Genomic DNA, 26,479 nt, shown 5'->3' on the forward strand with positions numbered 1-26,479 from the left:
TCTTTCATGTTTAATTAACTTCTTCCCAGAGCTTGGGTCTTAACATAGAGTTCCTAAGCAGTAATGGAAATATTTGTTCATTTTGTGCAGAAGACTTTTCTTCCATTAGTTGAGTAGAAAAGTTAGAAATAATTGAACCCCAAAGACGCTGGGAAAAATGACACCCATCCAAAGATTTTCATTGAGGCCACTAAATCCAGAAGAGATTTATGACAGAAAAATGGCAGGAAATGGTGATTTTTGCTTTACTGCTTGTGTGCCTCCAAGATTGGGGAGCTGGGGTCGTAAACACTTCTGTGGACTGGTCAAGTTTTAGTTCTCATTTGTAAGTCTGTCTTAAGGAAGTTAATGTTTTGCTATTTCAAGGATTCCACTGTCAGAAAAGAGACCAAACTTTTATCACCATGGTGGATGTGAAGTGTCTGAGTGACGATGAATTATAGAACGAACTTGACAAGTTTGGATTTTCACCTGGCCCAATACTACGTATGTATGTATGCAGCAAGTATTAGAGGGTACTCAATGATTACCTGTAAGCTACCTCCAAAGATTGAGAATTATTTACAGTGGAAGGAACCCATGCAATAAAAACCATTAAAATAGAAATAGGAAAAAAATTTTAAACCCAGCTCTTACTCACACATTAGTAAATTTGGTGCCAAAGAGGAAGGATTGATTTTTTACAGTAGTGAAACACCAGTTACTCTTGATTATATCACCCTGGGCTCTTTTTGCATTTCTAGTATGTGCGCTGTGTTAACTGGTTATGTACTTACTGTCCATATTTCCCGCACATAGGATGTACAACTTCGTCCATCTTGTTCCCCGCTGTACCCGATGCCTGACTCCGTGGCCAATCCACAGAGGCCCCACCTTAAGTGATGGTGGAAGGAAAGGAGTGAGTTGAGTAGTTGTGGGGTCTACCTTATTGTAAAAGCCATAATTAGCCAATAATGTAAGATACAAGAATAAGGACCTGAACTGTGAAATATTTTGAATCCAGTGAGATCACATACACAAACAGAGCAACTTAACTGCTCTCCACATTCCTCCTCAGCTTCCACCAGAAAAGTGAAGGAAAAGAAGTTAGTGCAATTGTTGGTCTCAACTCCCTGTGCATCACCGGAGATGAACGGACCCAGAGAGCTGGACAGAGCTCAGGACTATGATGACAGTGAAGGTACCGTCAGAAGCTGTACTGTAGATAGCAGCTGTGCGCTTACTCATACCTTGTCCGGCATGATTTATGCAGCTTTAAATGGTAGGCAGGGTCACCTGTGAAATATCCCTACGGGCTCTTTGCACACAGAGCCTGGAAAATAGGCCCTTGGGCTGCAAAAGGAATCTGTTAACTCCATGTCTACATTCATGCCGGTGCCTCAGTGGGGTAGACCGTCAGGGGAAGGACTGGTCATTCTGCACGTTCTCTTACTAAACAGAGCCAACTCTGTGTTTGATTTCTAAAACCGGAAGTTCCTACAGGTGATTTCCAGGTCTCTTTTGAGGTCTCAACCTCTGCTTTGCCTCAATCAATAAATTTGACAATTATTTTCTTCAGATTAAACGATTGCACATCCATTAAGAAATATGAACTAGGGACTTCCCTGGTGGTGCAGTGGTTAAGAATCCGCCTGCCAATGCAGGGGACACGGGTTTGAGCCCTGGTCCGGGAAGATCCCACGTGCCGCGGAGCAACTAAGCCTGTGCGCCACAACAAATGAGCCTGCGCTCTAGAGCCCGCGAGCCGCAACTACTGAGCCCACGTACCACAACTACTGAAGCCTGCGCGCCTAAAGCCCGTGCTCCACAACAAGAGAAGCCACCGCACTGAGTAGCCCGCGCACTGCAACGAAGAGCAGCCCCCGCTCGCCGCAACTAGGGAAAGCTCGCACACAGCAACAAAGACCCAACACAGCTAAAAATAAAATATAAATAAATTTTTTAAAAAAATTTTTAAAAAATGAAATATGAACTAGGTTGCACCTCCCCAAACTCCTCCTGTGCCTACTGCCTTCCAGATTTAATGGGGGCTGACCACAGCTGGTCTCTTCCAAGTCCCAGGGAGGGCGGGAGTGGTGAACTCTGGGATCCGTGGGTTTCCCTTTAAGTGGCCCCTGCCCCAGGTGCACCGTTCTCCTGCAGGGGTGTCCAGTTTGGGCTCTTAGGGGTGGGCTTGAAGATTCCCACAATGCATTCTGAGGCTCTTTCATCCAATAAATATTTATTAGGAGTCCTATGTGAGCCACAGTAAAATAACAGAAACTATCACTTATTGAAAGCCATCAGTGCATTTCTGGCCTAACAGGCATTATCTCATTTAACCTTCACGATACTTAGCTGAAGTTCAGACAGGCCAGGTGACTTCCATTAGAATGTGCCATGAAGAGTAAGGCCCGTCTGTCTTCATTACCACCACGTGTCCAGGTCCTAGAACAGTACTAGGCACATAGCAGGAATTCGCATATATTGAATATACTGTGACAGAACTGAGATTTGAACCTGGGTCTGGCTGTCATAGTTGTGCTCTTTCTACCACATACTCTACACTTTCTCATAATTTCTATTATGAGGATGAACAGATGACATTTTTGTCCATGTCTGGACAAAAAATGGCGGTTTCATATAGTTCAAACTAAGAGCTCAACAAACAATGTAAGTGCCTGGGGCCCTCTGAAAAGTCCCCTGTATCGCCTGGTATTGGTGGTGGCGCAGGCACGGAGCTTTCCCCGAGAGTCTGGCATGGCCTCATTTGGAAATGGCAGCAGAGTTTGGGGACAGATCCCACTGGCCCCTGAGCAGAACAGTTAGCATGGGGGTACCTCAAGGCAAGTGGCGACCCCAGACCCTTTCTGGATGTGGGATGCCTTCAAAGTCTTGACCCAGACCTGGGGCTGCCTCTGTTCCCTGCCAAAGATACGAGCTGAGGGGACTAGACCAGCCCTCTGATGAAAAGCAGTGTCAGACTAGAAGATTCCAGAGAGGAAGGCTTGTACACTCAACTGCTCACGACTGCCCAGGACTGCAGGTCAGACCTGCACAAGCAAGCTGTTGTGGTCTCAAGCCATCCTGGTTCCCAGCATGTAGCCCTCCAAAGAGGTGCATTTATGCGAGGGCTAGGAGAAAGCTGGTCCTTCGGTTTGCTTTAGACTGTCTACCTGATGCTAGCCAACTGCGGGCAGTCAGGTCAGAGGGGGAAGCTCTGGTTCAGTCCTACTCTTGTAATGCTATTCTGCAACGTCAATGGCTGGTGGTTAATACAAACAGAAAACCTGCTTGTCAAGGTCAGGTCTAAATTGGATGTTTGAATCTGCTAGTTGAGGACCCTCAATAAGACCCTAGTGCCATTAGAATGGAGGGGTTGTCATGGAACTCATGGGATCTTGTGGAATTCAGCCTTGGGCATTTCACAGAGACATCCAGGCCTGGAGTGGGGTTGTGGTGGAGGGGCAGGGCAGTTCCAGACCTGAGGCTGAGCATTAGGTCATCCAAACAATGGGTGGATTCGAGTTTTCTCATTTTCACTCATTGTTTTTTCACTAGGTGGACATAGCGTTAATGATCTCACCTCTTTTCAAACTTCCCAAATATCTGTGACATGGAGAACTCATTTAAAATCCCCTGCATTTAGGGCTTCTCTGGTGGCGCAGTGGTTGGGAATCCGCCTGCCAATGCAGGAGACATGGGTTCGAGTCCTGGTCCGGGAGGATCCCACATGCTGCGGAGCAGCTAGGTCCGTGCGCCACAAGTGCTGAGCCTGCGCTCCAGAGCCCACGTGCCACAACTACTGAGCACGCGTGCCATAATAACTGAAGCCCACGTGCCTAGAGCCCGTGCTCTGCAACAGGAGAAGCCACCGCAATGAGAGGCCTGTGCACCGCAAGGAACAGTGACCCCCTGCTCGCCGCAACCGGAGAAAGCCTATGCACAGCAAAGAGGATCCAATGCAGCAAAAAATAAATTAATTAATAAAATCCCCTGCATTAAAACCTCTGCTGAATGTCCAACAGCACACAACTGCTCCAAGTTTATCAAAATGCTTCTTCACAGACTGAAGCCGAGGGTTGATTAACAACCTTTTCTGCTCCTGGCGGTTCCCCTGATTTTAAAGCCTTTTTGCACAGGTTTGGCCTTCCCTCCCCTGGATGCTTCTTGGGATACAGAAGAAATCCTCCTTCCCTGTCTTGACAATCAGGGATGCATGAGGCTTACAGCTGTTTTGAAGGGGCAATGACTAGACTAAAAACGCGCCCAGATGAGCAGCCAGCTCAGGCTCTGCAATGTATTTCTCTCAGAGGCGTACAAATGTGACAGCCTCCCTGGTAGAAGCCCTCCCTGTGCTCCCAGGGGAAGGCCTGTGTGTTCCACAAAGGCCACTGCAGAAATGCTCTTTTCCCTCAGAAAGGCAAAGTGAATTTTCTTCCCCTCACAAAAATCTTTTGCCCTACAGTTGAGAGAATTCACTCCTACCATTGGTGTGTATTCCCTTTGCTAGCTCATATGTTCTCATGGTCTATTTTCCTTTTGTTTCCCATGATCCAGAGCTTAATGCCACTATCATTTCAAAAGGAAATATCATATTCTCATCAGAAAAAAACAAGGGACCCAAAAAAGTATGTACAATTCTAATGCATGAATACTTTTACACATATATTAAATGTAGAAAATAGCACTTTTCATGTGTATTAAGAAGGGAAACAGTCACTACATTCTGTTACAATGGTAAAATCCTAGTTTAAAACAGCTCATTTTAATGAAGGTTTCTGTTTTCTGAAACTATCTCCACGTTCTGGCATAGGACCCAGAGTCACAGGGTCCTCCTGCGCCATCTCCTCACCCTGAGATAGCCACCCTCTCTCCCCTCCAGCTGTTGTCCCCTCTCTCTCCTTTTGCTGCCCGTGGTCTCGTATAGACCCACAGTGAGCATGGAATAACTATGAGTTCCTGTTCCCGTCTCTCTCTCTCTCTCTCTCTCTCTCTCTCTCTCTCTCCTGGACACTGCGGTCATTGAAGCACAAGGCCAGGTGTGTGAGAGTAACAGGTTCGGGTAAGCCCAGCTGGCTTAGGGATCCTGCCCTTCCACTTGTTAGTTGTGCGACCTTAACAGATCTAAGCCTCCCCTAGTGCAGCGCTTAATAGCAGCGCCCGCTTGCAGGGTGGCTGGGAAGGGAAAGGCCGGTAACGCTCTTAGCCCTGGACCTGGCACATCATTAGCTCACATAATGAACTCCAGGTCATCAACTCTAGGGACCCTTTCTCAGTCTTCTGACCACTGTCCCTCCTTATTTAGAGACACCTGCTTTCTTCGATTTGGGCAGCTCTGTGCTCTCTTGGTTCTTGGTTCTACCCTCTTCCTGTTCTGTGCTGAGTCTTTGTCTTTTGGCCCCTAAAGAAGCTTGTGCCTGAGGTCTGTCTTCAGCCCTCTTCCCTTCCGCTCTGCATCGTTTCCCTTGCTCTCTCCTCACTTCCCGCCTCTATGTCGTGACTCCACATAGAACCTCCACACAGGACACCCCTCCTAGGCTTAGGCCTGCATATCCAGTTGCTTTCTGTCCTGGAGAACTCCTGCCTTCTCCTTCTCGTCCCCTCCTGCTTTCCCTCCTTCCCGCATTCACCCAACAAATGTTTGTCATCATGAACATTTCAAAGATTAGATATATGTATTTATACTTCCCCCTGTGGTTATACTCCAGCACCTCACGTTCCGGGTATCCAGGATCAAGCTCATTTTCACTCACCCCAACCTGCATTTGTGACCTCTGTTTATCCTGATGGCTTTACTGCCTTCCCACTGTCCAGGCTCAAAGCCTCCTAGTTGTCTTGGGATGCCACGCCCCTCAGCTCCTTAGGTATAAACAATCGCCAAGTCCCATGGATTAGAATTATGAGTTTTAAAAAAATTATCCCCCTTTCTCTTCCCACTGCTGCTATCTTAGCTTGCATTCAGCTACTTAAAAACAATTGCAAAATCCTCCTAACTGGCCTCTTCCTCCAACTTTTCCCAATTCAGGTCCAAATCTATCAGCAGAGATTAAATCACATTATTAATTTGCCTGGAGACTTTACAACAAGAGGCAAACTTACTATGCACCATGAGGAGACACCAATGTCTCCGGTAACTTTATCTCCCTCATTGTCGGATCCAAACCATAATTACTTGTTTCTGCACCTCTCACACTTTCTTCCCACGTGCCTTTGCCTCAACTGTTCTTTATGGCTGGAATTCCTTTCATTTTCCCACCCCCTCCCCATTTTTCTTCCTGTTAAAATACTGTGATCATTTAAGGAATGTCTCAAAGGCCATTCCTGTGCATCCATTTACAGTTGCCTTTTATTCCCTTCATTGGCTGTCACGGGCTCTTGCACATAGTAGGGTCCCAAAGCTCACCTCATCAAACACTCTAGTGACAAATAGGTTAAGTTTACCAATGTGATCTAGTATTTAAACTACCTGCTGAGTTTAAATACCAAATGAAAAGGAGCCCCCAAGTAAACACTCCTGCAGTACGCTCTAGCTTTAACTTCCCGTTTAAACATAATTCAAATTAGATGAAGGAATTCAGATATCTTATACATTTTCTAAAAGGTTTTTTAAAATCTTCTAAATGGCTCATTAAAGGAATCCTTTCCATTCATTAAACCTCGTTTCCACAGAAAACCCTTTTGTATAGTTCCTGCAAAGACATTTACAGGAGAAACAGCAGCCTGAGTATTTAAAAATGCATCAGGTGGGACCAGTGCCCTTCAGTCTTTGCTTTACATAAACCCGAAATAAAACCACATCAATATTTTGAATTGGCAATAGAATTTAATAGAAAGTTTGTGATGGCCATAAAATGTTTTGATCTGAAGGATTTACATAAGCCATTTTGATTCTCAGAAGGGCCCCAGGACATCTGTTCAACTTTAAATCTGAAAGTAAATGTAAATAAGCACTTAAATTTCCATGTAAAAGGTGGTAGAACATGTGTTTATTGAGACACTTGTCGAACACCATAGACTTTAATTACTTAAAAGCAGTGGTCTGTACCTAACAGTCCTCTAAGTACCTGCAAAGGTAGTATTTGCATTTCTTCGAAACACCAATGAACACACATTTTCCTTTCATTTTAGTAGGTTTCTAGTGGAATACAAACCACATTGAGATTTGGATTATGTCGATTTCTGGACACTTTTTCATACTCTGTGTGTTTTATCAAGTCACATATATGGCCCATTTGATTTGGTGATTAAGACCACCAGAAAGCCAGGTCATTATTTTTTTTAATTGTTTTTTTTTTTTCATCAGGTAGACTCTAGACACAGCTTATGTTTCCACTGATGGAGGAGGGAGTTAAGCCAATGTGTATAACTCAGGCTCTAAGTCCCCTTCCCCCAAAGAGGAAAAAAATAGGGTTTGGGGGCAGTAGGGAGGCAAAATAATCTACAACATCGAGATTGCACAAAGTGGGGTTTAAGTAGGGTGACCATATAATTTATCATCCCAAAGGGGATGCTTTTGAGAATGAAAGGGGAGACTAACCAGAAGGGACTCTGGAATAACAGAAGTGAAACAGTACTGAACTGGGGAAACAGGGCATATTGTCACCCCGGGTTTGGGAGTGGTTCCAAAGGGTGAAGTGTTTGGACGTGCATGCTGGTTGCGGAGGACTGATGCAGGCAGCACCCAGAGGGCAGCTGACCCGGGCAGGTGTGTGCTCCTGGCCCCATCTGGGTGTTTCCTTATTCTCTCCCAGACAGAGCATGCTGTTTCCTGCCAGAATCTCTGTTCATTCTGTTCTCCCATCCTGGAATGCCTTCTTCTCATCTTGCCACCTGTCCTATACTACATTCCACTAGGAGTTTCTCAAAATGGATTCTGTGGGTCTGGTTCTAGGAATCTGCCTTTTCAATCAACCCCTACTTCCACCCTCTGCCCAGGAGCTTTTGCTCTAGGCTGTAAACTTTTGAGGGTGAAAACCTATGTCTGAATCCTCTGTTTAATTCAACATATCGGGGGAGAGGGAGTTACTCAGTCCCTGTTGGCCAAACTGAAAGGAAACTTTACCCTACACTGATGTTGAAGAGCTCGCTTTCTGACTTCCTAGTCTGTGGCATCTCCTGGACATACCTTGATGTATTCTCTTGAGAGACAATGCTTAGGTCATCACAAATTGATGACCATCCAGGGAATGGTTGTAGCAGAGCTTCCACTCCTGGATCTCAGCCTGTGAGTTAACAACTATTTATTGTGTACAGGGTATCGTGCTAGACCTTCTTCAGGAAGAAAATAGGAGCAAAAGGAGCCGTAGTTTCTGTCCTGAAGAAATTTAAATAGAGCTCTGGAAACAAAGAATACGTGTACCAAAAATATGGACTCTAGAGTCTGACTGCCTGGGTTCAAATCCCAGTTCTGCCACTAACTTTGACAAGACACTTGGCCTCTCTGTGTCTTAGTTTCGTCATCTATAAATATGGATAATAATAGTCTCAACTTCATAGGGTGTTGTGAGGATTCAGTAGAAATATGTAAAATAGAGTAGTGATGACATATAATAAGAGTTATATAAGTGCAATAAGTATTATTCTATCATTAATATTATTATTATATAAAAAGCATGATCTTTAATTATCTGCAATACAAAGCAATATAATTAGTGAAAAATAATATAATGGAAACCGAATCTTTAGTATTGAACTCCCGAGTACCATAGAATGTGATTTACAGGTGCCCACAGATATGTTTATATAGTTAAATATACAGACATAACTAAAGATTGTTCTCTGTGAGAGCCGTGTGTTGAATGAGGGAGACCAAGCATTTAAAAAAAGTCATGTGTGCCCTCCCAGTATATAGGATTCCGTCTTCTCAATCTTAGGTTTAAATCCTTCCCGTGCCCCTTTAAACATTTTTTTGAACAATTTATTTTGAGATAAGTTCAAACTTAGGGAAAGTTGCCAGAATAAGTTCAAACTTAGGGAAAGTTGCCAGAATAGTACATAGAATTCCCATAGCCCAGATAATCTAATTTTTACCTTTTACCACACTTTTTTTTAATTGAACTATAGTTGATTTACAATGTTGTGTTAGTTTCAGGTGTACAGCACAGTGATTCAGTTATACATACATATATATATATATATATTCTTTTTCAGCTTCTTTTCCCTTATAGGTTATTACAAAATATTGAGTATCGTTCCCTGTGCTATACAGTAGGTCCTTAGTGTGTGTGTGTGTGTGTGTGCATGCAGGTACCTTACCATTATGTCTTTCTGAACCACTGAGAGCAAACTGTAGACATGAAGCCCCTCCGCCTTCCAGCATGTATTCTGCTACCCCCAAAGGATACTTTCCCACATAACCACCGTATAACACTCCAAATAATGAAATTTACATTGATTCAATGCTAACATCCAATATTCAGACCCCATTCAGATTTCATCAACTGTTCCAATAATATCTTTTGCTTTCTGGTCCAAGGCCAGTCCAGGAACATGTGTTGCCTTTAGTTGTCAGGTCTTTTCAGCCTCCTTCAGTCTGGAACAACAGTGCCTCAGTCTTTCCCTGTCAAATGCCCTTGACTGTTTTAAAGAGCATAGGTCTTTCATTCTGCAGGTGATTTCTCTGATTTTTCTTTTGACTATTCATAGAGGCCATGTATCCAGGCAGGAATTCTTCAGAAATTATGCTGTGCTCTTCTAATTCTGTTTCACTGCTGGTAATGCCAGCCTTAATCACCTGGAAAAGTTGGTGTCTCTCAGATTCCTCCATAAAGCCATCATTTTCCCCTTTGGAACTGAACAGTATTTTGTGGGGAGATATTCTGAAATGACACCTCATCAAACCTTATCCATTAGCCCAGTACCCGTAAGTGACTGCCTAATTCAACTTCCATCATCATCATGGCCCATTGGAAGTTTCTATTTCTATTATTTCTTATAAATTTATTAGTTGGTATTCTATTGTGAGGAAGACTTTCCCTTCACCCTCATTTATTTATTTATTTGTTGGTTGATTGGTTGGTTGGTTTGTCCATATGTCCATTCATTCATTCATTCATTCATACTAGTATGAGTTCATTGACTCTTCACTTCAGTGGCTGTATCTGTTGATATGATTATTTATCCTAATGCTCAATTTGTCCCAGATTTGGCTAGTGGGAACCCTGGCAGTCCAGTGGTGAAGACTCCACGCTTCCACTGAAGGGGGCGTGGGTTCAATCCCTGGTCAGGGAACTAAGATGCCACATGCCATGCGGCAAAGAAAAAAAAGATGGATACTGTGTCCTTTTGACATGTCCTCATCATTCCTTGAGCATTTCCTTAGTTTCTGGCCCAACAAGATGTTTCAGACCCATCTTGTGCTTTTTCTGCCACAGGAAAACTGGTTCCTTTTACTGCAGGATATCAATTCAGAAACCAAGATCTAGGCCTTCAGTGAGCTCCTGGTTGCTGGAGAGTTGTTGCTTCTAGGCCCTCTCAGTGGACAGAGCTAGAAAATAAATGTTTGTATATATGTACACATACACACATGCATCTATCACTATTTTTATATATCTCTCTCTATGTATTTTTAAACCATGAGTCCCTATTGACCTCCAATTACAACCCAGCACTGCAGTGTTCTTTCTAACCTTTCCCCTTTCTGTGTTTGTAAGTCACTTCTCTGATAGTGAGAAGCCTGCCTTCCATTAGCCTCAATATGTTTACATTTTTGCTCAATTTTCTAATTTTCTCAGTGTAACTAATCTCACAATCATAGCAGCCTGCTCCTCCTCTGCATGGTCCCCATCATCACTTCCGTGACCCCTGGACATGTCAGCACCTCTATGTGGCCCTCCCCTTACCGTCCTCCTTGGACACAGGGCGCACTAAAGCCTCCATGCGGTCCCCTCCCCTACTGCTCTTGTTCTTCAACCACCAGGCACCCCAAAGTCCCCTCCATATCCATAGCTCCCTACCCCATTTCATTGTCCTCCAGGCATGCTGACACTCTGAGTCCCTGTCCCCTCTGCCACGCTTCCAGTGCAGGACACACTGACATTCCAGGGAAGGAAAAGGAAGAGAAAGAAAGCTTCATGTCTCTTTTTCGTTTCCAGTTCTGAGGTCTGTTTCATTGTCTTTGTGTCAGGACTTTAATAGGATTTTTACTCTCTGTGTCTCAGTTGCTATTGTTGCTGATAATATACCTTGTGGGCCTATAATTATCATGTGCAGGGCCTACCTCAAGTGCTGCAATCAGAAGGCCCAGTGTACCAAGGGAATATACTACCATTAAGACTACCATTAAGTGTGTGGTTTGAGTCGCATGTCAAGATTTTAGGAGACCTGATCAGGTTAAACATCTCTACAACAGTTTCTTAATTAATTGAAAAGCATCCTTATTCCCAATAGTAGTTATATATTACAGTTGGATCAAAGTGAAGAGTAAATTACATATTCTATAACTACTTAATAAGCCCTTTGTTCTTACCTATGACATGTGCTAATGGGAGCTAAATGCCATCCTTACAAGGAATGTAATTTAACATGCTTCTTGTAAAAATACTGACCTCCTGGTAGATATGCTTAAATATGCCTGATGATCAATATACCTTTATCTTATTGATTACATGCTGATTCTTTCTGTGTAGTAGAACCCAGTTTTGAAATACAAGAGCAGCAGGAAGAGACAGTGAAACCAAATTCTGATTACAATGATTCTAAGATGATAATAAAGGTAAACTTATTTATTTTCATAAAACTGAATTATGAGCAGTGGTGGTCTTTTTCTGTAGGAAAAATATGAATTTGTTTAGGAAACGCAGCTTTCCTTTCCCTTTCATCTAAGAGTATAACAATTACTGACTTTAGCTAATTTATAATTTGCATTATGAGTATAGATATATGTATCCATTTTAGGGAGAGGAATTTCCTGTTGTACCTCTCACATGAGGACCCCTGAGTTATTTTAATCTCTTGGGACTTGTTAGGGCTTTGTGAGCACCAGGCACTATTCATCGCAATTCATGAGTCCAGGCATGATTTACTATAGATAATTATTGATTATGGAATTTACTATCCGAAAGGCTTCTTGGAGGAGGCTATATGGTTCATCTTATAGATGAGGAAACAAGCAGAGAGGGCATATGACTTGTCCAAAGCACAGAGAGTTAGAAGAAAAATTGGAATCGAATTCTAGTCTCCCAGTTTCCATTCTATTGCCCTTTCCAGTATATCAAGCTGCCAGAGGGGTGGAAAAACAACCAGGCACCTGAGTAGTGAAACAGCTCCCCCCAGTGTCCCTTTTTTTTATATCGCAGAAGGACTCCAGAACATCTGTTCACCCATGGAAGCAAAGGCTTTCTTTCTGATGATTGCTTTGCAAAGAAAGTCCTTGCGAGGCACTCGTTGGTGACTTCCATTCACACCTTAAAGCGTGCTACAGAAATCATGAGAGTTAAAACGGGCTGACACATATGCATATGAGTACCTGGAATTCTCCCAAGTGGACAAAAAAAAATCTCAAACCTGAAAAACTTTTTTTGACATTTTATTATAACATATCTTACTCATCCAAAAATTTATAAAGAATCACATAATGAGTAGAGTCCCACTCCAGAGATTTTTAAAAAAATCATTGCTAATTCAGTTGAAGACCCCAATGTATCCCTCCCGGATCATATTCCCTTCCTTCCTTTCCCGCAAGGTAACCACTGATCTCAATTTTCTAGTTTTCATTCTTTTCCTTTTCTTTACAGTATCCACAGACTTTAGTTTCTCATGATTTTGGACTTTATTTAAATTATAACGTAATGTAAGTATTCTGTAACTTTCCTTTATCATTCAGTATTATGTTGTGAGCTTCATCCCATATTTGTAGCTCTAGTTCATTTTTACTGCTATACACTTATTATGAAAATATATCTATCCATTCTTTTTTTTTTTTTTTTTTTTTTTTCTGCGTTATGCGGGCCTCTCAATGTTGTGGCCTCTCCCGTTGCGGAGCACAGGCTCCGGACGTGCAGGCTCAGCGGCCATGGCTCACGGGCCTAGCCGCTCCGCGGCATGTGGGATCTTCCCGGACCGGGGCACGAACCCGTGTCCCCTTCATTGGCAGGCGGACTCTCAACCACTGCGCCACCAGGGAAGCCCTATCCATTCTTTATTTATTGGACATCTGGATCATTTCCAAGTTTTTCTAATACAAGCAATGCTGCTACAAACATTGTGACAAATGCTCCATCGTGTAAATGTACAAGAAATCTTCTGATTGAATGAATGATCTAAGAGTGGAACTGCTCCACTAGTAGTAGAATCAAAGGATATATCTCTCTTCAACTTAACACAGCATGCTAAATTGCTCTGAAAAGAAGCTGCAGCATTTTATGTTCCTAAGAGCTCCATTGTTCTAAATCTTCTTCAAAATTTAGTATTGCCAGATTTCATTTTTGTCAATGTAGTGGTTGGAGGATGGTAGTTCATTATGATTATAATTTGTATTTTTCTTATTATTAATAAGTTGAGCATCTTTTCACATGTTTGTTGGTCATTTGTGTTTTCTCATCTGCGAAATGCCTGTTCATTTCTCTTGCCCATTTTTCTATTGTTTACCCTTTTCTTGTTAATTTATAAGAGCTCTATATATTTTGGATACTAATCCTTTGTTAGTCATTAAGTATAGAACATATCTTCTAGTAGCTTGGGAATTTTTTTTTTTTTTGAGAAAAAGATTTTTTTTGCAGTAGTCTTAGGTTCATAGCAAAATGGAGAGGAAGGTACAGAGATTTCCCATATAACCCCTGCCCCCCACACATGCAGAGTCTCTCCCATTACTAACAACCCCCACCAGTGGGCTTATCTTTTCACTCTTTTCTTGGTGACTTTTTTTTTTTTTTTTGCACTGAGAGCCCAGAATCCTAACCACTAGGCAACCAGGGAACTCCCCCTTGGTGTCTTTTTTTTTTTAATATAATTTAAAAAAATGATTTCAAACTTACAGAAAAATTGCAACAAAATGTTCCTGTGTGGCCTTAACCTAGGTTTACCAAGTCTTAACTTTTTACCACATTTTTTTGGTAATTTTATCTATTATTTATTTCTCAAACTAAATTGTAGACATCATGACCTTTTACTCCCTCCCAAAACTTTAGTATGTATTTCCTTAGACTAAAGACATAAGGACATTCACAGTACAATGACAGGAATCAGAAAAAATTTTAATTGAGATTAAATTCACATAACATAAAATTTACTATTTTAAAATGAACACTTTAGTGGCATTTAAGACATTCATAATGCTGTGAAACTACTACCTCTATCTAGTTTCAAAAATTTTCATCACCCCAAAATAAAATTCAGTACCCATTAAGCAGTTATTCCCCAATTCCCTTCTGGCAATTACTAATCTACTTTCTATTTCAATGAATTTACTTTTGGATTTTTCATTTGAATGGAATCATTCAGTATGTGATGTTTTATGACTGACTTCTTTCACTTGGCTTAAGGTTTTCAAGGTTCATCCATGTTGCAGCATGTATCTGTATCTTTTTATGACTAACAGTTCATTGTATGGATATACCACAATTTACTATTCATTCATTCATTGATGGACATGTGGATTCTTTCCACCTCTTGGATATTGAGAATAGTGCTACCTTGAGCATTCACATACAAATATTTGAGTACGTGTTTTCAGTTCTTTTGGATATATATCTAGGAGTGGAATTGCTAGGTCTTATGGTAATTCTATGTTTAACTATTTTAGTAATGGCTAGTTGTTTTCCACAGTGGCTGCAGCATTTTACATTCCTACTACCTATATATGAGGATTCTAATTTCTCATATCCTTGCCAACACTTCTTATTCCACTCCAACTTTCTTTTTAAAAGCCAGCCTGGTAGGTGTAAAGTAGTATCTCATTGTGGTTTTACTTTGCATTTCCTTAATGATTAATGATATTGAACATCTTTTCACGTGCTTATTCCCCTTTTGTGTATCTTCTTTGCAGAAACATCTATTCAAGCCATATGCCTATATTTTAACAAGTTAGTTTGTCTTTTTGTTGTTGAGTTGTAAGAGTTCTTTATATATTCTGAATACTAGACTGTTATCAGATATATGATTTACCAATATATTTTTTCCCATTCTGTATGTTGCCATTCTTGATGATGTCCTTTGAGATCACAAAAGTTTTCAGAAGTTTGTCTATGACAAGTCTTGGCATAGATTTCTTTAGGTTTATCCTGTTTGGAATTCATTCAGCTTCTTGAATCTGTAGATTACTGCTTTTTGCCAAATTTGGAACGTTGTGAGCCATTATTTCTCCAAATACCTTTTGTTGTTGTTGTTGTTGTTTGTTCGGTTTTTTTTTTGCGGTACACGGGCCTCTCACTGTTGTGGCCTCTCCCGTTGCGGAGCACAGGCTCCGGACACGCAGGCTCAGCGGCCATGGCTCACGGGCGCAGCCACTCCACGGCATGTGGGATCTTCCCGGACCGGGGCACGAACCCGTGTCCCCTGCATCGGCAGGCGGACTCTCAACCACTGCGCCACCAGGGAAGCCCTCCAAATACCTTTTTTAGCCTGACCATCTTCGTCTGCTTTAGGAACTCTGATTACATACATTAGATCTTCTAATCCCTTAAGACTCTGAGACTCTGTTTTTGTTTTGTTTTTAGTCTATTTTCTCTCTCTTGTTTGGTTTGGATGATTTATATACGTCTATCTCCAAGGACATTGATTCTTTCCTCTGTTTTCTACATTCTACTGTCAAACCCATCTAAATAAAATTTTTATTTTGGTTGTTGAATTTTTTTCAATTCTAACATTTACATTTGTTTTTTCTGTATATATTGTACTATCTGCAGAGAATTAATATTTTTCATTTGTTTCAAACACGTCTCATATTGTTCCTTGAAACATTTTATGGTGGTTGCTCTAAAATCCTGGTCAGATGATTTTAATATTTTTGTCATCGTGGTGTTGGCATCTGTTATTGTTTTTTCTCACTTGAGTTATGAGACTCCAGATCTTACTTAAATCTTTTGCTTCAGCTGACCTCCTCATACTCCACACTGGTGGGGAAGAGGGGTGCCAACTCTTTGCTCTCACGTGGGGGTAGAAGTCCAGTTCCCCCACTGGGCCTCCACGGATGCCCTGGTGTGTGTATGTGTGCCTTATTATTGCTGGGCTGCTGCAGGGGCTCCCACGTGGCCTCCCCTGACATCACCCAGCTGGGGAGGGGGCTTCTGACACATGGAAGTGGAAATCCAAGTTTCCCATGTGCCTTTATGTTGGGGGTGGAGTGTGCCATTTGGCTGAAGTAGAGCAGTTACTGTCTTGCTAGTCTGTTTTCTGTCAAAAAAGTTTTCTGTCTTGCTAGGCTGTTCATTTTCCCTTTCTTTGTCCGTTGGCTTTTGGGGGGGCTTTTCTGTCTGAACCCATTGATGTTTCCAGGTTACGGCTTCTCCAGCACCCAGTCCAGGATTTGTGAGGTAAAAAGAAAGCTCAGAGCACTCACCACATGTCATCCCTCGGGTCCCAAGGTCCCTAGCCCATCTGCTTCTCTCCATCTTTCAGAGTCTTTTTATGTTTGCTTTGTATATAACATCCAGGTTTTTGGCTGTACTTAGCAAAAGAAACTGGGAGAAGCACATCTAAGCCATCTTGTTCCCAAAACCATTTTTGAGCAGTCTGTCATTTCTCTTCTTATCTGCAGTGTTAAATCTTGTCATATATCAAATTTCTATACATACATGGGTGTTTTAAAACGTACCTAGGATTTGTTTTAATCAAGTATGGTAAGGTGATAGACATGGAGACAACTGCCTTTGAAAGAAGAGTTTATTACCTACAGTTCCCAAGAGGAACAGGCACGTCATGCCATGCAGGGCCACATGGGGAAGTATCAGGGTCAGGCAGGAAGTAGGAGTGAAAGAAAGCATGGGCTCATGCCTTTAGTGTGATGTTTGCAGGAAGGAGTGGGTCAAGCAAGGCAAACATTTTAGGATTAGCTAGTTTGAATAATTTTAGTGGGCTCTGAGCTATAAGTGTGGTCCCTAGTTGTCCAATATCTGGCCAACTAGGAGAAATAATGGCTTGGTGTGTGAGAGTTAGGTAAGAAGGTGTTTGGGGTATGCGTTTTGGATTGTTTGGTTTGCCTATGAAAGGCTTGCTTTACTATCTCTAGGAATTAGCTAGCCCCTTTTTTTTTTTTGCAGTAGGCGGGCCTCTCACTCTTGTGGCCTCTCCCGTTGGGGAGCACAGGCTCCGGACGCGCAGGCTCAGCGGCCATGGCTTACAGGCCCAGCCGCTCCGCGGCATGTGGGATCCTCCCGGACCGGGGTACGAACCCGCGTCCCCTGCATCGGCAGGCGGACTCTCAACCACTGCGCCACCAGGGAAGCCCTAGCTAGCCCTTTGAGAGGCAGTCTCTTAAGGATTAGCAAGGCCCCAAGATGTCAAGGCATAAAATACAGAAAATAAAAACTATGATTAATACAATGGGGTCTCTACTCTGATTAATTCATCTAGCCTGTGCTGAGGGCAGGATGTCTTAATTCCCATAGCACCCCTTCCCCCACCTTGTCGTTGTTTTTAAATGGTGTCTTTATTTTACTTGTCCCTTTGTTCTTCCATATAAATTTTAGAATGTTTATCAAGTTCCATAAAAAATTCAGATTGGAGGGCTTCCCTGGTGGCGCAGTGGTTGAGAGTCTGCCTGCCGATGCCGGGGACACAGGTGCGTGCCCCGGTCCGGGAAGATCCCACATGCCGCAGAGCGGCTGGGCCCGTGAGCCATGGCCGCTGAGCCTGTGTGTCCGGAGCCTGTGCTCCGCAATGTGAGAGGCCACAACAGTGAGAGGCCCACGTACCGCAAAAAAAAAAAAAAAAAAAAAAAATTCAGATTGGAATTGTGATTGACATTTTATTGACTTTATAAATTAATTTGGAAAGAGCTGGATTTTCATTCTGTTGAGTCTTCCTGTTCATGTTCTTTACGTTTATTGAAATTTTCTTTAATGTCCTTTAGTAAGATTTTATTATTTTCTCAGTGAAGGTCAGGTTCATCTTTTGTTAGCTTTATTAGGTAGCTTTGTTAGGTAGGCCTTTTCATTTTTGTTGCTATTGGGAATAGTATCTTTTTCAAATTATGTTTTAAATAGTTTGTTGCTAATAAATAGAAATGCAGTTGATTTTGTATATTGATCTTCTAAAAATGAACTCTTTGCAATTACAATAATTTTTCTGTAGACTCTTTTTTGTCCAGTTTGATTACCTTTAATTTCTTTTTGTTTTACTGTGCTGGCTAAGATCTCTTTATTACAATATTAAATCAGAGGGATAATAGTAGGAATTCTTTCCTTGGTTCTTATTCTAAAGAAAATGCTTTTAATATTTTCCCTTTGAGTATGATATGAGTATGATATTTGGTATAGGTGTTAAAGACACCTTTTATCAAGTTAAGGAAGTTCCCGTTCTATTCCTGGTTTGCTAGAGAATTTTTTTCAAAATCAGAAATGAAAATGATCACAAGGTTTTTAACCTTTCTTTTGTTAATGTGGTGCAGATTATTTTAAAAGGCTTTAAATTAATTCAAAAACACAATGTTTTAGATGAGAGCTTTGTTAAATCAAGGTTGAGGTAAAAACAGTGAAGTAAGGGTCTGAAATTATTGTAAAATCTTTTATGAACTTAAATCATTTTAGTCAATAAAGGGATTTGGGCTAACTCAATTTTAAACTGTTCTAAATCAAAAGGTGTTTTCTGCCTGTAATCAGGGTTGCAACTGCCAGTTTGCCAAGTCATCGGTAAAAATGTCTCGTAGTGAAATAAAGTAATTGGAAAATGTAACACATTTTAGTTAGGAGAGAATTTCATTCCCACCCCCCGGAGCTTCACTGCTCCTGACTGCCCAGAATCCAACAGTAAGAAGTCCTGGAAGAATCAGAGAAAGGAAGGGTGGGAAACCCCTGCAGCACCCCTTTGATTGCCTGTAATTGTAGGTATCAGCCTAGGACATTTCTGGCTAGGTTTGGGTCTACAGTGTAAAATATACTTCTCATGGATATGCAAACAAACTTGTATTTCTTTATGGGCAAATATGAACGGCTTTAGTCAAGGTAGATTATTTTTCAAAAACCGAATATATTTTCGGATGAGTAATGATTTAATGAGAATACAAAATGATTATTATTCTTTCTGGCTCTAGATATCAGCCCAGTGTTTTGTAGTTAACCGTAACACAGTATGACATAATAGTTCATACACAATCCACTTTCAGATTCAATATGATATACATAAGTAGGCCAGAATTAGCACAGAATAGTCTACCTGGAAAAATCTTATGAAAAAGCCAATTTCCCAAATATTTAAGAAGAGATCTGGCTGCAAGTATTACTTCTATAAGAAATTGATTGACGATTAGATAATTTATCAATGAACAAAAACAGTTTTTACAAATATGTTTTGATATATTTGTAATGATAAATTTCCCCAATAGAAAGATTCCAAAACAAACCCCCAAAAACATAGACGTTGAAGCCAGAATATCTGGATTTAAATTACAGCTATTCCTTTCACCAATTGTGTAATCTGGGGCAAATAATTGAGCTCCGTAAGTCTCTCTTTCCTCATCTATAACATGGTGATGATTAGCTCTTAGAGTTGTTAGAAAGATCAACTGAATTGAGGCATGTTCAATGCCCAAGACGTTAAACATTCAGGCATGGTATCTCTAACTCCTTTCTAGTAAAGCAATACCATCATCCTGCAGTACAGCATGGTATGACGGGGAGGGACCCCGAGGCTGCATAGCCTGAGTTGACTCCTGGCTCCACCAGCTCATCAGCTCTGTGACCATGGGCACACTACTTAAACTCTCCATGCCTCAGTTTTCTCATCTGTAAGATGGTCATTATAAAAATATCTTCCTCATAGGGTGGTAGGATTAAGTGAGTTTATTTATGTAAAATGCTTTAGAGTGGGGCCTGACACCCAGGAAATGCTATTTAAGTGTTAGCTAGTATTGTAGTGAGACACTCATGGTTTATTGTACTGGTATACCTAGAACTATCACATTTATAACTACAGCTGATCAGTAATAGGTGGATGGGTATAATTTTCTGACTTGAGCAAAAACAGCAGTGTTTGGGGCTTCCCTGGTGGCGCAGTGGTTGAGAGTCCGCCGGCCAATGCAGGGGACCCGGATTCGTGCCCCGGTCCGGGAGGATCCCACGTGCCGTGGAGCTGTTGGGCCCATGAGCCATAGCCGCTGGGCCTGCGCGTCTGGAGCCTGTGCTCCGCAATGGGAGAGTCCACAACAGTGAGAGGCCCGCTTACTGCAAAAAAACAAAAACAACCAAAAAAAGACAGCTGTGTTTGCAGAATCTAGCTCTGAGCATGGGGAGAAAGGAACAGAAGTATTCCATTTCCCCATGGGTGCCATTTACTCTCACTAAGCCACTGCTTTAATGAACACCAATATTTTTTAGTGCCATTGTAAATGGTGTTTATAGTGAAAATCATATTACAACAACATTAAAGGAATTGTTTAAAGATGAAAAATAAATCAGCTACAAATATGCCACCTGATGCAAAAACTGATTTAATGTTTTCTGATTTAATTTTTTTCTCTCTAGGTTTTGTTTCTGTGCATATGCAGTATGTATTTACACAGTTGCCATCACTGTGTACATACAATTTTATACTGTTTACTGTGTTTAACATTAATCGATAACCTTTTCCCTGTTAGTCATTATAATTATTATTTTTTATATAAATTCATTTATTCATTCATTTATTTAATTTTTGGCTGCATTGGGTCTTCGCTGCTGCACGCGGGCTTTCTCTAGTTGCAGTGAGCAGGGGCTACTTTGTTGCGGGGCGCAGGCTTCTCATTGTGGTGGCTTCTCTTGTTGCAGAGCACAGGCTCTAGGCGCATGGGCTTCAGTAGTTGTCGCACACGGGCTTCAGTAGTTGTGGCTCGCGGGCTCTAGAGCGCAGGCTCAGTAGTTGTGGCACACGGGCTTAGTTGCTCTGCGGCATGTGGGATCTTCCCAGACCAGGGCTCGAACCCGTGTCCCCTGCATTGGCAGGTGGATTCTTAACCACTGCGCCACCAGGGAAGCCCCTATAATTATTATTATTATTGATGGCTGCAGAGTCATGTTGATAGGCCATAATTACTCCTTTTTTGAAAATCAAAATGTCTACCTTTTACATACTGTAGGAGAACTCTAGGAATGTTAGTAAAGGCAATAAATTATAGAAGAAAAGGAAATCAAAGACCTATACCTCCTTATGGCAGGAGGAAAGAGATGGAGGGAGTATCTGATTGCCTAAGAGCTGTGAAATCCTGTAATTTGATTTTGCAACAGATTTCTACCCTAATGCTTTACTTAACGTATCTATTTTTAAATTTAAGAGAATTAAAAAGAAGTTGCATGTGACAGGTACGTGGAGGTTCATTTTACTACTGTCTACTTTTGTGTATGTTTGACACTTTCTGTAATTAACAAGCTTTAAAGAAAAGAATGTGCTTATAAAGGATTTTTCCGACACCCTTGGAAATCATTTGAGGTGTCTTTTGGTGAGCAGATCCCCACAGCCCACGCACGTGGGAATTTTCAAAGTCTCTCTACCTCAAGAGTCTTTGCTTCCTTCTTCCAGGAAATTGATATAGTGTATGTGCAGAGATGTCCATGCTGGGAACAGTGCTCCCTCAGATGTGGCACTCTTGTGCCTGGCACAGCTCCCACCATCTGCAGAGACCCTGCCCGGGTATCACTAAACCACCGTTGAGAACATCTTTAAGAGGGTGGGGCAGGGAGTAGAGGGGAAGGGGTGGAGGCAGTAGCTGACTCATCATTGCTGGCCTAGACTGGGAAGGGGTGACCGGTAGTAAACGGTTGTAGAGCAGGCCATGCCCTCTCTACCCCACCTTGGGCTGAGACCATCACACCTGCTGATACAACACACCCTGGAGGTGATTGTCCAGACTCATTAGAGTTACATGCTCTTTTGGGGTGTCCTGATGACACACTTGCTAAGACCAGGGCTCTCCTTTCTCCTGGTAACTCTGTGACTCACGTGAATGCCCATGTGCCCCCTGTCCTGTCCTACCCTCCATCACACCCTAGTCAGTCTTTCTCAATATTGCTGTCAGAACATCTCCTTTTGGGACTTCCCTGGTGGTCCAGTGGTTAAGAATCCATCTTACAATGCAGGGGATGTGGGTTCAATCCCTGGTCAGGGAACTAAGATCCCACATGCTGATGGGCAACTAAGCCCGTGTGCTGCAACTACTGAGCCCAGGCCCTCTGGAGCCCACACACCACAACTAGAGAGAACCCCTCGCACTGCAACGAAGGATCCCACGTGCTGCAACTAAGACCCAACGCAGCCAAAAATAAATAAATAAAAATGTATTTTTAAATTACATTAAAAAAAAAAAAAGTATGTCTCCTTTTGATTTTCCTTCTGGTTCTTGTTCTGTGCTGGTGTCGGTCAGTCCTTTCCCTGTCTGAGGCAAGTCCCATCCTGCTCCTGTATATCTGGGAGTTCTTGGTGCCTGTCTCCTTTGCCCTCAGCCTCTGGCAGTATCGTGAGGCCTCTGGCAGCACGGCAGGTGTCAGAGGCTCCTGTTGTGTTTAGGGGTCCTGAGCCCCTGGGAGGGGGGCAAATATCTACACCCAGTGGTAGATATTATGGGTTGATTAAAGAGAAATGGAAAATCAGACCATCATGTTGTACACTTTAAATTTATACAGTGACGTGTGTCAATTACTTCAATAAAACAGGGGGAAAAAGAGAAATAGAAAACAGCTCTGTGAGATCCAACAGATGGTCTGATTGGGGAGAAGGAAGTCAGTGCAGAATACTTAACAAAATCCCCATGCTCAATGGTCAGCTGTTTAGGACAGGGATTGTGTGGTTGTCCCTTCAGAAATCCTCACTGCCAGCGTGGGGACTGGTACTCAGCAGCACGGTACAAATGTTTGTTGAATGAATAAATAAAACCTCAGGTCAATAAAGTCAGGTACAGAACATGTACATGAGTGCCAAAGAAATACAGACCAGATGAGTGATCTGAGTAGACAGAGTAATAAAGAAGACTTCTTATAGGAGGGAAATTATTTTTAGAAACTGAAGGGTAGAGAGGAGTCTAGTGTAGAGTTCCATTGATAATACTGTATGACCTTAGACAAGTTACTTAACCTTTCTGTGCCTCAAACATCATCTTCAAAATGGAGCAATGAGAGTGCCTACCAGATGGGGGCAGGGTGGTCTAGGAGGCTCAGTGAATTCATGGGAAACAGGACCTGGAACTTGATATATCAACAGCGGTCAGCAACATCATCTGATACCACATCTTTACATTCTCAGGGGTCACCCTGGACACTGCAGACATTTGAGGATGATAAGGTCTGAATCTTAAACATGAATGGGCCGTCAAGGAAAACCAGACATATGAGGAGAAACAGCAACATGAAATTAATAACAATTATCATTATTACAATCATTATGACTAATGTTTATTGAATGCTTACTATGTGCCAGGAGATGTTTTCATCACTTTGCATATATTAAATCATTTAATCTTTGCAACTCTATTTCACAGGGAGGAAACAAAGGCCTAAAGAGCTATACCTTTTCACTTTACTGAAAAAAATACCATCATGAAAGAAATTTGGGGGAAAAGGAAAAAAGAAAAAAGCCACGATTGCCTCTCCTTCTACCCCTCGTACAGAACATTTTCACTTTCCTAAATTATTTTCTAGTCCTCTTTCGTCGCCAACTTGTTTTTTGTTTTTTTTGGCCAACTTGTTTTTTAAAATAACTTTATTCTTTATATAAGAATGGCGCAGGCTCATAAAATAAGTTCCAAGCAATAAAAAAGTACAAATAAGAGAGCAAAAGAAAGAGTTATTTAAGAACAGAATGCTGCTGGCATCATGTGACCTTCGTCACTGGCATGTCTATTGTGTGTGAATCACTGAACTAAAATATTACTCTGCGGAACTTGGATGTTTTTACTAATTACTGAATAAAAGAAGGCAAAGTGAAAGTCTGCGCTATGAAGTAGTAAACAACCTGATATACCCAAAACTTATCAGTTCTCAGAGTATATGACTTTTTCTAGAAAAAAAAAGATTCTTTGTACAAGACATTGGAAACAATAAATTCTTCTTGATATATATATATATTTTTTTGATTCATTAGAGACCCAAGGCTTCCATCAGTAAACCAAAAGCCCTAGAAGGCTTCTGCCTGGATTCTAAGCGTTCTGAGGAAAGAAGGTAATGCTTTTCTTAACATATGAGGAGATATTATTGTCTTATGTAACTTCGGGAAAAAAATTCATTATTCAGATCTCTGTGAAGGGTTTGAGTCTGTAAAGAACGTGTTGAGAAAGAAGAAAGATTGGTGATATCTCACAATTTCGAAGCCGAAGGGGCCTTACATACTGTCCAGTTCACCACCCATGTTTAGAGATAAGCAAACAGGCCAGAGAGACTGAGGAGGATGCCATAAATCACGGTGAGCTGAGACCATCCCAAGTTTCTTGATTTGTAGTCATTTAGAGACATTTATTCCTATTTGTGGTAAAGGGAAAAGAGAAGAAAAAACAAAAGAGCAAGTAGTTGAAATAAGCGCTCAAGACAGGACATTTTATGGGTCAGAGAGTAAAGCCTTCTGGAAAGTTCCCTTACTTCTGAATAAACTTGGGCCGATTTCCAGGATTTGACTAGCAGATCAGAAAGTACCCCCTTGCCCCTTTAAATGCAAAATAAGCAGATTTCAAAAATAGTTCCCATCTCCACCCTGAAAGGCAGTGCTTATACCTGTGGAGAGAGAAGGAAGAGGGCCAGTGAACTGATGCCCCCCAACAGCTTGTACCCATCCCCACTGGGGACCAGGGGATCTGTAAGTCCCTAAGCTGGCCTTGCACCAGCATTGAAAGACGTTACACAGTAGGTGATAAATGAATGCTCTGTGGGATTTTAGAGATCTCACATCCTGGTGATACCCTGTTAACATTACTCATTGAAATTAGCACAGGTTTTAAATGAGTGGCGCTCTTCCCTAAAGCCCCACCGTGGTTACTCCCTTGGGCCCAAAGGCCCACAGATTTTAAGGGGTGCTCAAGTAGCAGTTGTACACAACCCTAAGAGCCACTACTGTTTTCACAGGTGTGCTGCGAGAGCATCAAACGTCAGATTCAAAGCATGGAAATAACATCAGAGAGAACGCCTGCTGCATAGTGAACAGGAGCGCTGGGAGCAGGAACATAGAAACGTTTCCAGCAGGCTTGAAACTTGCTGTGTTTGGCATCTTCAACACTGTGATATTTGTCTACATAACTGTGGAAGGGAAGCCACTCTTTGGTTAAGTGCTCTAGAAGCAGAGTGATGAGCGCGTGCCTGAGAACTGCTCCAAGCCCTCTTGCTTCAGGAAAGAAGAGAGGCTACTCTTAATGGGGCGGGCCCAGCCCCATAGCCAGGTAGTCTTCCCTTGCACTGTGTGGCTCTCAAGGATCTGTAGCCAAGCTCAGACAGGTAGAAGCAATGAGGGAGAGAACAAGGCACTTGTGTCAAAGGGCTTGACAGTAGGAAATCCCCCGAGTCAGGTTGGCTACCATTAAAGGTACTTTCATGTTTGTGCAGACCTCTAGAAAGGAAACTGTGCCTGGAGTTTTCCTCTTTAACCATGGCAATAAGCCGTGGATCACATTTTATTCACTCGTCAAATTGTATAGTCAATTATGGGAAAGGCCACAACAGGTAATTAACAAAAAAGGGAATTGTCTGGTTTGGCAAAAACAAAGAACTAGCCAGCATCACCAGTAATGAAAGGAAAACCACTTAGAACCAGATCACATATTTGCCGTTGAAACTTAGCAAGGTTTGAAAAAATTGAGGCCTGGTGAGGGAGTGTAATGATCATGGCCCCTGGGAGCAGGTAGAGCTGAGTAGGCACCTGAGCTCCTCTGTTTATTGGCTTTGTGACCTTGGGTGAATTAGTTTCTTCTCTGAGCTTCAGTTCAACTTCTGAAAATAGGGATAAAATAGACCTCTTAGGGTGATGAAGAATTTGAAGAAATGATATGCATATAAAGTACTTAGTTTGGGCCACACCTGACTGGTAGTAAACCCTCAATAAATGCTCAATAAATGCTTAAGCAATGTTACACTTTGGCATAATAGTTTGGCTTCTGGGAGGAGCTAATTCTAGATACAGAGAAGTCTTAGGTACCAGGGAGTTGACTGTAGCAATTTTCATGGCAGCCAAAATGTAGAACCAACCCAAATATCCAACAATAGGGGAATGCTTTAATAAGTTGGAGTATAGCCTCTTGATAGATGACTATGCAAGAATTAAAAATATTAGTTTATCATGACAGAAAATGCTTATATAAAAAATTTTATAGCAACTTTATTGAGATGTAATTTACATGCCATACAATTCACCTAAAGTGTACAATTCAATGATCTTTAGAATATTCATAGGGTTGTACAAC

The 26,479-nt window shown here is 41.8% G+C and overlaps 1 protein-coding gene across 1 annotated transcript; it reads left to right on the forward strand.

Moving 5' to 3' along the window:
- Positions 1-404: 404 nt before the first annotated feature.
- On the forward strand, positions 405-25,351 carry LEMD1 (LEM domain containing 1). The gene is given in 5 exon segments (XM_065871342.1): positions 405-486; positions 1,058-1,180; positions 4,540-4,610; positions 24,181-24,257; positions 25,246-25,351. Coding segments are annotated over 5 exon segments (459 nt in total).
- Positions 25,352-26,479: the final 1,128 nt, after the last annotated feature.

This window comes from Phocoena phocoena, chromosome 1, assembly GCF_963924675.1.
Source record: "Phocoena phocoena chromosome 1, mPhoPho1.1, whole genome shotgun sequence".
NCBI lineage: Eukaryota > Metazoa > Chordata > Mammalia > Artiodactyla > Phocoenidae > Phocoena > Phocoena phocoena.